General features: G+C 43.9%; 1 protein-coding gene across 2 annotated transcripts; it reads left to right on the plus strand.

Moving 5' to 3' along the window:
- Positions 1 to 991: 991 nt before the first annotated feature.
- On the plus strand, positions 992 to 12,567 carry Tsn (translin). Of its 2 annotated transcripts, XM_070021891.1 has the most exons (6): positions 1,001 to 1,248; positions 3,231 to 3,324; positions 4,969 to 5,065; positions 8,149 to 8,264; positions 8,865 to 8,944; positions 11,754 to 12,567. In XM_070021891.1, exons 1-6 carry the CDS (start codon positions 1,183 to 1,185, stop codon positions 11,985 to 11,987), a joined length of 687 nt encoding a protein of 228 aa, XP_069877992.1. In that variant the 5' UTR covers positions 1,001 to 1,182; the 3' UTR covers positions 11,988 to 12,567. The 2 variants fall into 2 exon arrangements, with proteins under 2 accessions (XP_069877993.1, XP_069877992.1); XM_070021892.1 differs by lacking the exon at positions 8,865 to 8,944 and having other exon boundaries at positions 992 to 1,248; positions 11,754 to 11,925.
- Positions 12,568 to 12,867: the final 300 nt, after the last annotated feature.

The following is a 12,867-nucleotide window of genomic DNA, read 5'->3' on the forward strand; positions in this document are numbered from 1 at the left end:
TTACCATAGTTACTCCATGTATCAGGTAACCTCACCGGACCCAAAGAAACTTAAACACATTCTTTCACTTTAAAGAATTTAAAAGGGAAGGTGGCTCAGTGGTAGAGTGCTTGTCTTGCATGCATGGGGCCCTGGGATCCTTAGCACCACATAAACAGAAAAAATCGTAAGTGTCCCTGTGGCTCAAGTGGTAAAGCACTAGCCTTGAGCTGAAAAGCTCAGGGACAGCACCCAGGCCCAGAGTTCAGACCCCATGACAGAAAAGAAATAAAGAACTAACTTAGAATAATGCTGGTAATCCTAGCTACTCAGGAGGTTGAGATCTGAGGATCAAATTTCGAGGCCAACCCAGGCAGGAAAATCGGTGAGCCTCTTATCTACTACAATAAAACTACCAAAAGCCATTAGTGAAGCTGTAGCTGTGGCTCAATTGGAAGAGCGGTAGACTTTGGAACAAAGAAAGCACAAGGACAGCACCCAGAGTTCCAGCTTTAGGTGCCTGTCCCCCCCTCAGGAGGACAGGCACCACACCCCCACACCCCCACCCACCCCCGTTAGGACAGGCACCACACACACACACACACACACACACACCCCTGTCAGGACAGGCACCACACACACACACACACACACACACACACACACCCCTGTCAGGACAGGCACCACACACACACACACACACACACACACACCTGTCAGGACAGGCACCACACACACACACACACACACACACACACACACACCTGTCAGGAGGACAGGCACCCCGCCCCCCCACCCCCGTCAGGAGGACAGGCACTACACGTACACCCCCCTTCACACCCACCCTTCAGGAGGACAAGCAACACACACACACACACACACACACACACACATACACACACACGTCAGGAGGACAGGCCCCCACCTCTCCCAGGACACGCGCTCCCATAACCCTTTCACTATTGAAGGCCCCAAACGGAAGTCCCGCCCACTCCCCTTCCCCTCGCCTCAGGCAGGTCGGCGGGCAGCCCGGGCTCCGGCGCGCCGTGGGCCTTGGAGGACCCCGGCGACAGCCGTGGCGTAAAGGGGGGGTGAGCGCGGCGGCGACGGCGCGGGTGTGTGTGGAGATCGCCTGCATCTTGTCTGCGGGACAATAATACTTCGGCGGTCAGCGCTGCTCCACTGGTTTGTGCAGCCGGCGCCATGTCTGTGAGCGAGATCTTCGTGGAGCTGCAGGGCTTTCTGGCTGCGGAACAGGACATCCGAGAGGCGAGTTCCTTTCTCCATCCCTCTCCCCCACCCCATCCCCGGCCGCGGCCCCAGCCCCGGCTCCAGCCCCAGACCCAGCCCCGACCCCAGCCCCGGCCCCGGCCCCGGCCCCGGCCCCAGCCCCGCCCCAGCCTCGGCCCCGGCCCCGGCCCCGGCCCCGGCCCCGGCTCCAGCCCCAGCCCCAGCCCCGGCTCCGGCCCCGGCCCCGGCCCCGGCCCTGGTCTCGCCGGCCAGCGTTGCCTGGACCCCCTCCGCTGCACGGCTTCGGGCGGCGGGGCACGTTCGAGGGCGGGCAGCTCCCCCTCCACTCAGGCTAGGCCTCCTCCCGCCTCCGGCCTCCGTTTCTGGTGCTCTGGTGCTTGGTGCGGATCCCGCGTTCCGGGTTTCGGCATCACCGGCTTTTTCTTTTTGGTGCTGGTCATGGGGCTTGAACTCAGAGCCTGGGCGCCAGCCCTGAGCGTCTTTCACTCAGGATCTGGGCGCTATACTTGAGCTACGTTTGCTCACGGCTCGCACTCTACCACTTGAGCCACTGCTTCACTTCTGGGCTTTTGGTAGCTTATTGGAGGTCAGACTTGGCTGCCTGAGCTGGCCTCGAACCGCAAAACTCGGTTCCCTGAGTAGCTAGGATTGTTAGGCGACAGCCACTAGCGCCATGCCTCGTTTGACTGACAGCTTCCCTCCCTCTCTCGCATTTGCTGGGTTAGGGCCTGGGACTTAGCCAGGCACCTTTGCTTTTACTCATTGGTCATGTCTTAAAAAGCATACGCTTTTTAAAACATTTTGAAAACACTTTCCTCCTTCTTACACAGAAGAGGTCTCTCTCCGATCTCCTTTTGTACTGTTTTCTTTACGTGAATGTTATGTTCAGCTTATCTCCTTTTCATTGCTTTGCTGCCCCAAATGGTTTCTTCCCCCTACCTTTAAAAAATTATTTACCTTTTCATTGTCCTACATACTTTGCTTTTATTGAAATTTATTTCTTTCCTTTTTCCTGATTAGCTTGTATTAGTCTTTCTCTTGTCCAGTCACCCTTACTCTGTCCCTCATTCCCTCCCTCTCCTCCCTCTCTTCCTCCTTCCTCTCCTACTCCTCCTTCCTCTCCTCCTCCCCTTTACCCCTCTCTCCTTCTCTCCCTCTCTCTCTCTTTTCCTCTTTCTCCCCTTTTCTCTCTCCCATTCCCCTTGGCTTCAAATTCTAGATCTTCCTTCGGGGATTACAGGCAGACACCACCGTGCTTGGTATGTGTGTCTCCTTGACCTTACAATCTAAATAACTTCTCTAGCATATTTTCTTTTTAATGTCTTCTTCATTCTTAGGTAAGTTGCTAGAGTGAAGGGGCTTGCTGTGTGGTCCCCAGAATTTATACAGTACTTAGCACATCGATGTGCTTAGTATTTGTAAAATGAATTAGTGAAAATTATTTAATCCTTGTATTTACAGTCAAGTTTTCATTTTACAGACTATATTTACAGTGTCCTAGTTAGGTATTGGAAGGAGATGAGTGATTGTGATTGTTATCCTTTTGTAGCTGTCTGAAGAATGGAAGTTATATTGATTGATTGATTGATTGGTTGGTTGTGGGTCTGGAACTCGGCCTGGTCGCTGTCCCTGAGCTCTTTTGTTCAGGGCTAGTGCTCTACCACTTTGAGCCATAGTGCACCACTTCTTTTTTTTGAGTAAGTTATTGGAGGGAAGAATATCATGGGACTTTGCCTGGGTGGGTTTCATGATCCTGAAATCTCAGTCTCCTGAGTGGCTGGGATTACAGGTGTGAATCACTGGTACCTGGCTTGAGGGATCTTTTTCAGTGACTCCTAAAAGTCTCACTAAGCAAGTAAACAGAAAAATTGGGATTCAAACCTGGTTATAGTGGGTCGCTTCTTGTGAAGACCATTACTGTTTTGAATGCTTTTTAGTGTGTTAAATATGAGTCTGTGATAATTTCACTGAGTTTATCTGATTGTAAATTTTAATTCTAGGAAATCCGAAAAGTTGTACAGAGCTTAGAGCAAACAGCTCGAGAGATATTAACTCTGCTGCAAGGGGTCCACCAGGGAGCTGGATTTCAGGACAGTAAGTTGTTTGTTTGGACTTTGAAAATTTTTATTCATTTTAGCAAACTTTCATTCAGAGAGTTTGTTTACATACAGCAGATATACCTTGCTTGTATTATTTTATTAATATCCATTATGCTTTATCGTGTGTTAAAATTGGAGTATATTTGATCATTTTATAGATTTGTAGTAGTTATGTGGTTTGAATAGGAATATTTTCTATTGTGATAGAATTCTGATAGCAATGATAGTGTGTGTGTATGCATGCATGCATGGATGTATGCATTTATATGTGCATGTGTGTGTATGTGCGCCCGTGCATGCGCATGTGCCCACATACTGGTCTTAGGGCTTGCACTCAGGGCCTATGCACTGTCCTTGAACTTTCTTTGCTCAAGGCTAGCACTCTACCGCTTGAGCTATAGCTCTGTGTCTGGCTTTTTAGTAGTTTATTGGAGATAAGAGGCTTGCCAGTTTTCCTGCTTGGGATGGCTTCTAACTGCACAGATCTCAGCCTACTGAGTAGCTAGAAGTAACTAGGATTACAAGCATGAGCCACTGGTGCCAGACAGTTTTTTTTTTTTTTTTTTTAGTTGTATACCTAGCAACTTTTATTTGGTATGTGTATTATTTTGTTTTTGAGATGGAATCTTTACCTGGGCTCAAGCTGCCCTCCTGAAATGCTGGGATTCCAGGCATATGCTACTATGCCCTGTGTGTGTGTGTGTGTGTGTGTGTGTGTGTGTGTGTGTGTGTGTGTGTGTGTGTGTGTGTGTGTGTGTGTGTGTGTGTTCACAATTTCAGTGACTAAATGTTGTTGTTTTTGGTTGGGTCCTGGGCACTGTACCTGAGTTCTTTTTTCTTAAGGCTCATGCTCTTAGCACTTGAGCCACGGTGCCATTTCCAGTTTTTTGGTGGTTAATTAGAGAAGAGTCTCACAGATTTTCCTGCCCAGGCTGGCTTTGAATCATGATCCTCAGATCTCAGCTTCCTGAGTAGCTAGGATTATAGGCGTGAGACATTAGCACTTGCCTGGATATCTTTTTGTATGTGTTTGAAAACATGAGGTGAACACTTTAAAATATTCTCATATTATTGTGTTGGCCTGTTGAATGAAAATCAGATATGTTAAGGTTAGACAGGGAAACCTGTGTTGGAGAGGTGTGGCCAGCATAGCTGAAAGAGCTGAAATTATTTTCAGTTGGAGAGTAATAAAGTAATGGAGATTTACAGGTATCAGGTAAGTGATTTACACAGTGAGTGACATGACCAACTTGGTCATCCTGATTGAGAATCACGGGTGATTGCTTTTTTGACCAGATATGGGTGCTCTAAGTAATTTACCTGTAGTTTTCTCCTCTGGTACTGAATAGGAATGAACAGCTGATGAATAGCCTCTTGGGGTTATTGTGCTATGATACTTTGCAGAGTACCAACATGTTTCCTAAAACATTCCCTTTTTAGCAAGTTTTTATTTTTCAGAATGTTAATCAGTAAGGAAACTAGATGTGATATTTTGAGAACTAGATTGAAAGACAGAGACTTTTGGATATGGGATTAAAAAAAAGTTAATTTCTAGGTGGGACTATATAAATTATTAAGTAAGAACTGTATTTGAAATTTTGTTTTTTCATGATTGTATTTGATTGTCTTTTGTGATCAGTTCCAAAGAGGTGTTTGAAAGCCCGAGAACATTTTGGTACAGTAAAAACACATCTAACGTCTCTGAAGACCAAGTTCCCTGCTGAACAGTATTACAGGTTTGTAAGGACAATGGCACTGTCTTATAATATTAGGTAAAGAGGTAACAGAGAACTTACAGGCATTGATAATTGAATATGGCTAAGTAAAAATCCTACCATATAAAAGAAAAAAAAAGCCACTGAGGAAGAAAATTGATACTTAAAAAAATGTTTTCTAAGGAAAATGCATTACTTTTGTAGTGGAGAAGTAATTAAGAAAATACCTCATTAATGAAAGGCAAAATATATTTGAGTTTCCTGTGCAGTTGGATGAACTATACTTAGGCTGTTAGTTACAGGTTTAAGTGGCAGTACATTTAACTTGGAGAAATTACATCTGAGTGTTGATGAATTCTGATAACAATCAAGAACTTTTACTAAGAAACATGGTCTTTCTCTCTCTCTCTCTCTCTCTTTCTCTCTCTTTTTTGTCGGTTATGGGGCTTGATCTCTGGGCCTGGGTGCTATCCCTCAGCTCTTCAGTGCAAGGCGAGTGCTCTACCACTTGCATAGCGCCACTTCTGAAACATGTTCTCTTAAGACATACCTAGTTAGTAGGTAATAGTGTAAAGTATGACCTGTAACAGAGTTAATCAGGCTAGGGAAACCATTGATGGCCATTGCCTCTGAGGTCAGGGTTGCATTTATTATTTTAATTTTTTTTTTTTTTTTCCAGTTTTGGGGCTTGAACTCAGGGGTTGGATACTGTCCTTGAGCTTCTTTTTTTGCTAGCACTCTACCATTTGAGTCACAGCGCCCCTTCTGGCTTTTTCTGTTTATGTGGAATTGAACCCAGGGCTTCATGCATGCTAGGCAAGTGTAGAGCACATGGGCAGCAAAGATGGCGCTGAGAGGGAGTTGAGTGGGCAGAGCCCAATTTACTGTAGAGCACATGGGCAGCAAAGATGGCGCTGAGAGAGAGTAGAGTGGGTAGAACCCAATTCACCTTACCTTCAGTGTGTAACCAGCCTGTGAAAGCTTAGGTGCATGATAGGGTGTGACCTTGACAGTGATTGGTTCCTCTTCCTCCCCTGCCATGCCACCTGCCCTTTTTGGCTTTAAAAAGGGCTGCTCTTGGTTAATAAAAGAGTTTTTATACCTGCTTGAATTGGCTCCCCCCTGTGTCTGATTGTCTCCGGGGCTGAGGGAGGCTACCTTTCCTCGGGACTTCCAGCTTTTTCTGTGTATGTGATACTGAGGAATCGAACCCAGGGCTTCATGCTTGCTAGACAAGCACTCTACCACTAAGCCACATTCCTAGTCCAGGGTTGCATTTATATTGTAAAGAATTGTTAGCTCTCTCTCTGTTCTTTTCTAGCTCTCCCTGCTCTCTCTGCTCTCGGCTCTCTCTCTGCTCTCTGCTCTCTCTCTCTGCTCTCTCTCTCTCCTCTCTGTTCTCTCGTTGCTCTTTTCTAGCTCTCTCTGCTCTCTCTATGCTCTTGTCTAGCTCTTCTCAAGCTCTTTTCTCTCTCTTTCCTAGGCCTTTCCCAGCCATGTGGAGTGCCAACCTTGCCTGGTCCCAGCAGGTCTACTGAATAAACCTACCCCTTACCTGAAAAAAAAAAAAAAAGAATTGTTAAAAGAAAAATTAGAGAAGAATATGTGAAGGTGGCCTTTCTCAAAGTCTTAGCTCCCCTTTTTTTGTTGACTTTGCTTTAAGGTAGTCACAGTAAGTGATCATCAAAGCTTAGAGAAATAAGTCAGTAAACTGCTCTTCAGAGCCTTCTGCTCTGGACACTGGATCCTCAAAGTTTTGCCTGACTGACTTGCATTATTTTGAGAAACTTTTTTTTTTTGTGAGGCAGGGTCTTTGTACCAAGGCTTCCAGGTGTGTGTAACCATGTCCTGCAGAAAAGTCCTTTGAGTTTGTAGCCACACTGGAAAATCTGAGGCAGAGGGCTGGGCATGCGGCTCAGTGGTAGAGTGCTTGTCTAGCAAGCATGAAGCCCTGGGTTCGATTCCTCAGTACCACATACACAGAAAAAGCTGGAAGTAGCACTGTGGCTCATCTAAAAAAAAACAAAAAACAAAAAACGAAAATCTGAGGCATAGCATGAATATTCTTACACCTTTGTCATGAGTTTAGGTCAGTAGTCGGAGAATTTCTTTTGTTACTTGGTGATAGAGTCTTAACTATTTTGGCAGGCTAGTCTTGAACCCAGGAGCTGAAGTGTTTTTCCTGTTTGCCTCTCAGTCTCTGGATTGCTGGGATTACAGTTGTATCCCACAGCATGACAGAATCTTGAATTTTTATGTCTTTTGATTAGTGATTATAAAAAGTAATTTTGTAAGATTATGATTCATCATTCAAAAAGGTACAAATAAACTAGATGTTGAAGCTGATGTATGCTTATACTTAATCTTTTTAAAAAAGTAATATAGAGGTTTGAACTAAGGGCCTTATACTTGCTAGACAGGTATCTATCCTATGAGCCACATCCTCAGCCCTTTTTGCTTTAGTTATTTTCATATATGGTCTTGTGTTTTTGCAGGGTGGTCTCAGACTATGATCCTTCTACCTATGCCTCCTGCATAGCTTGGATTACAGGTGTGCACCACCATGCCCAACTTGTTTGTTGAGTTCTCTCTAACTTTTTAGCTAGACTAGCTCAAACTGTGGTCCTTCCTATCTCTGCCACCCAAATAGCTGGTATTACAGGGATGTTCTTTGCTGCCTGGCTTCTTATTTATTTTTAATTTCAAGTTTTAATTTTATCAGAGCAGTATCATTGTTCATATTGAACAGTTCTTCACAATTGCCTGTTACCCCAAAATCTTTCTTTTTTTTGTTGGTTGTGGGGTTTGCACTCTGGGCCTGGGCATTATCCCTCAGATCTTCAGCTCAAGGCTAGCACTCTACCAACTTGAGCCACAGCACCACTTCTGGTTTTCTGAATGGTTTTTTAGAGATAAGAGTTTCATGGACTTTTCCTGCCTGGGCTGGCTTTGAGCCATGTTCCTCAGAATCTCAGCCTCCTGAGTAGCTAGGATTACAGGCATGAGCCACTGGCACCCGGATGCATATTTTTTTTTTTAGAGAACTTCATTTGTAAGCTGCGCGGACATGCCTGTGCTCTTCTGATGAGCTTCCTCTCTTGCAGGTTTCACGAGCACTGGAGGTTTGTGCTGCAGCGCTTGGTCTTCCTGGCAGCGTTTGTTGTGTATTTGGAAACAGAAACACTAGTTACTCGAGAAGCGGTTACAGAAATTCTTGGCAGTAAGTGTTTCTTTGGTGGGGTTGTAGGATGAGGTACATTTGCATGGGTTTTGGTGGGAACAGCTATGGCCTCAGCTTTTTGTTTATTACAATGAAAAATCATACAGAAAGCTTGTTTCTCAGAAATACAAAAACTAAAAATTCTCTTTGGCCATTTTTAGAGGAAAGTGGGAAGAATTTTACAGTGAACCCCTGTGAACATCCCACTGTGTCCTGCTGCATTTGCTGTCTTCTTGTGTGTTCATCTGTATGGACCAGTCCAAGTCAATTGCAGATAGCTGATTTCTCTTGAAAGCTTCAGCTTGTGTCTTGTAATAGTTCTGCTATAACTACTTGTCATTCTTGATTTTGAGAGATGAGAAAAAAATTGAACCCAAGAGCAAGAAAAATTGAGTGAGGCCTACTTGTCAAGGATGTGAAACAGCTTCAGCCTCCAGGAAAGATTGCCCTTCACTTTTTGAAAAAAGTTAAATGTGCATTTATTTATATTGTGTTATATATATTTTTGGGTTTTAGTTACATTCATATCATAATTGTCTTATTAATTTTTGGGTTTTAGGTACATTCATATCATGATTGTCTTATTTTGTTACTTTTTAGTTGAGCCAGATCGGGAGAAAGGATTTCATCTGGATGTTGAAGATTATCTCTCAGGAGTTTTAATTCTCGCTAGTGAATTGGTAAGAAGTGAATTGCCAGTATCACAGTTTGAACTTAGAGCTTCATACTTGCTCAGTTTGCTTGCTTGGCTGGAGCCTGCCATGTGGTCCATAACTGCTTCTTGTTAGTTATTTTGGAGAATAAAATCTTTCCCATGCTGACTTCAGACTGAGGTCTTCAGATCTAAGCCTCCTGAGTAGTTAGGATTATAGGAATGAGCTATTGGTGCTTGGCTAGAAGCTTGGTAATTTGCTAGTTGCTTTTCTGATCTTCCTGCTTCACTCTCAGATTTTGACATGGGTGCCAAAACTCACCAAGTTCTCTTTCTGTCTGTCTCTGTCTCTCTCTCTCTCTCTCTCTCTCTTTGTGTCTGTCTCTCTGTCTCTCTCTGTCAATTGTGGGGTTTGAACATGGGGCCTGGGCACTGTCCCTTAGCCTTTTCACTTAATGCTCTACCACTTTGAGCCACAGCACCACTTCTGTTTTCTGGTGGTTAATTGTAGGTAAGAGTCTTAAGGACTTTCCTGCCTGGACTGGCTTTGAACTGTGATCCTCAAATCTCAGCCTCCTGAGCAACTAGGATTATAGGTATGAGCCACTGGTGCCTGGCTCCTTTACTTTTCTAAGCCATCCATCATCAGGTAGTCAGGGACTACACTATGTGTCATAGCTTGCTAGGCATCAAAGAAGTATGAATTGAGACAGGGCAGTAGCTATGAATGTTTACTAGTGTGCCAAGTTAATGGGTTTCATTATGGTAGTTCTATGCATGTATATTATGTAATGCAATCATATTCACCTTTTTATAATGTATGATGTGTGTGTGCGTGCACACACCAATACCAAGCCTGGAACTTAGGGCCCCTAGCTCACTCAGCTTGCTTGCTCACAGCTGGTGTTCTGCCACTTGATACATGCCTCCAGTCTGGCATTTTGCTAGTTAGAGACAGAATCTTGGACTTTTCTACCCAGGCTGGCTTCAAACCTTGATCCTCCAGGTCTTAGCCTCCTCTCAGCTAGAATTGTGGGGGCAAGCCATTGGCACCCAAATATTGTGTGAATTTTTTTTTTTTTTTTTTTTTTGGTCTGGTCGTGGGGCTTGAACTCTGGGCCTGGGCACTGTCCCTCAGCTCTTCAGCTCAAGGCTAGCACTCTACCACTTGAGCCACAGCGCCACTTCCAGCTTTTTTCTTTTTGCTTATGTGGTGCTGAGGAATCGAACCCAGGGCCTCGAGCATGCAAGGCAAGCGCTCTACCACTGAGCTACCTTCCCAGCCCCTATTGTGTGAATTTTAAGAGATGATAACGTCTCTTAGAATTGTGGCAAGACTTACATTCCTTGTAACTGTTAATTCATAATAGTTTTAGGGAATAAATTAACTGTGTAAGTTATTCATTTATTGTCTTAATCTCTCAGAAAATTGTCCTATTAAGAGCAATTCTATAGAAAAAAAGCTGTGAAGAGGGTTTGAGTAGTGACAGAAGTGACCATGTCTACTAGTTGTCTTTTTAAGAAAGTTTTGAGCAGCCCAGAGCTGATACAGCTCTGTTGCTTCTGCTAAAGCCATTCTTATCTTCATTCTAGCTGATAGGAGGAAGGAATAGAGAAAAGTTTGTACTCCTGACTTTTGTTTGAAATGGTACACACAACTTGTGTTTAGTAAAGCTGTGGGCTTGCGGGGTAAGTGGGTGGTAGAGTGCTTCCTTAGCATGCATATGACTCTGGATTTCATTCCTGCAGTTAAACTCAAAAACAGTTCTAGTGCCTTGTTAAAGTCAGAGGCAAGTGTGGGGTTGTTGGGGTATGTGTGCATGATGTGTGTGTAACATCAGGGATTCTCACTAAGGAAGATTGGGAGAATGAATACTGGGGCTCACTGCACACTGTACTGCGCGCCCCTCAGGCTTGGAAATAACTGCCCAGTGAACTGCAGTCCAACACCTTGTCCATATTAGTGCTTGGTGTGTGACCATGTGTTGGGAATGCACTGAATGTGTGGTTGAGGGGAATCTAGAAGAATGGGAGGATCTTATGGACAAGGGGAGTTTGGAGTTGCATCTTGGGCTTAATTTTAACTGTTCTCCAAGATGATGCTGTGTTGACTTCATTTAGCTTCTTTTTGTTGGTTGTGGGTCTTGAACTCTGGGCCTGGGTGCTGTCCCTGAGCTCTTCAGCTCAAGGTGAGTGCTCTATCACTTGAGCTACAGTGCCACTTCTGGTTTTTTGATGGTTAATTGGAGATGAGAGTCTCATGGACTTTCCTGCCTGGGCTGGCTTTGAAGAACCACGATCCTCAGATCTCAGCCTCCTGAGTAGCTAGGATTACAGGCATGAGCCACGAGCACCCAGCTTTCATTTAGCTTTTTATCCTGTCTCATCACTGTCTGATTAGCACCAGACTGGGTGACTGGGGTTATCACTCAGTAAGTGGGCTCTAGAACTGTGTTCATTTGGCTTAGGCTTGAAGAGATGGCAAAAATGTTGTGTCTGCCTGACATTTCATTTCTTTCCTCTGTACATTAGCTAATCTCTAAATTTGTCACTTGCTTAATTTAGCACATTTTATTGCACAATAACCAATTTAACACGAGATATTTTAGATGATGGTAATTATATTAAACTTGTAATAGGAGACATTATCTCATTTCTGGGGGGGTTTATTTTATTTTTAGAGCAGTTGTATTTTTTGTCTGTGCTTTCATATATTCTAAACAGCTAATGTCAGTGTGGCTGTCTAGATCTGGGGTTCTTCTAGTTGTGTGACTCAGGACAAGACGGGCAAAGGAGGAACCATGTCATAATGAACTCTTTTCTCTTCCATTTTTCAGTCAAGGCTGTCTGTCAACAGTGTGACTGCTGGAGATTACTCCCGGCCCCTGCACATCTCCACTTTCATCAATGAGCTGGATTCTGGGTTCCGCCTTCTCAACCTGAAAAATGACTCGCTGAGGAAGCGCTATGATGGCTTGAAGTATGACGTGAAGAAAGTAGAGGAGGTGGTCTATGACCTCTCCATTCGGGGCTTCAACAAGGAGACAGCGGCTGCCTGTGCTGAAAAATAAGAGGTTTTTCCCTGCTTCGGGCCTTGCTGATCTGGCTGTTGCCAGGGAGGAGTGTGCACAGAGTGCCTCTCACTGTAGTTAGGATGCCCAGTTGCTAAACACTGCGCTTTATTTTCTTAACTAGTTGTGTGATGTGAGTATCAGAATTGAAGATATTCTTGGGGGTTAAACCAACCTTTACATGGACAGAATTTTCTTTGTCATTTTAGTGGATTTGCTCTGTAATTTGTTGTATTTCAGTTTTGTTAAAAGTGTCAATGTTAGTCTCTTGGTAAAATCCTTTTCTTATTCTGACTGTTGATGTTCTGATTAAGAAGTTCATTGTCTTGTTTGTGATTTTTCCAGAGGTGACCCTTGATATTTTCTATATCCAAGTTAGCCATCATTTTCAGGCATAACCTGGGGATAGTATGAAAGTAGAATATTAAAAAGGATGGTTGACAAACAAGAAAACTTTTTCTTCCTTTCTGTAAGCCTTGTGAGTAAATCAAGTGTTGAATTTTTGCCAAGGAAATTTCTGCCTGTATTCTTTTCTCACTGCCATCAAAATGTAAAAGATTAAACTGCAAAGTCAAGCTCAGCAGGTTATTTTGAAAAGTTTTTGTATTGGCTTTTAGTAGTGTCTTAACACATTTGTTTTGCCATGCAGGAGATAGGGCTTAGTGTTTTAAAATACCCTGCTTTCTGATTGATGTTGCCTTAACATTCTGCTATTTCAGCCATTAAAAATAGTCTTCATACACATCGAGAACTAACATCTTGTGATACATTTCTAACGATAAGATCTTTTTCCTAGTAGCTGTCTAGATCATTTGGTCTGGGAGTATAATGCCACCTTACATGCATTAATTATCAATGTCCCAATGAGTATATTTTTAGA

The sequence above is a fragment of the Dipodomys merriami genome, unplaced genomic scaffold (genome assembly GCF_024711535.1).
Source record: "Dipodomys merriami isolate MVZ:Mamm:240054 unplaced genomic scaffold, mDipMer1.0.p SCAF_146, whole genome shotgun sequence".
Lineage (NCBI taxonomy): Eukaryota > Metazoa > Chordata > Mammalia > Rodentia > Heteromyidae > Dipodomys > Dipodomys merriami.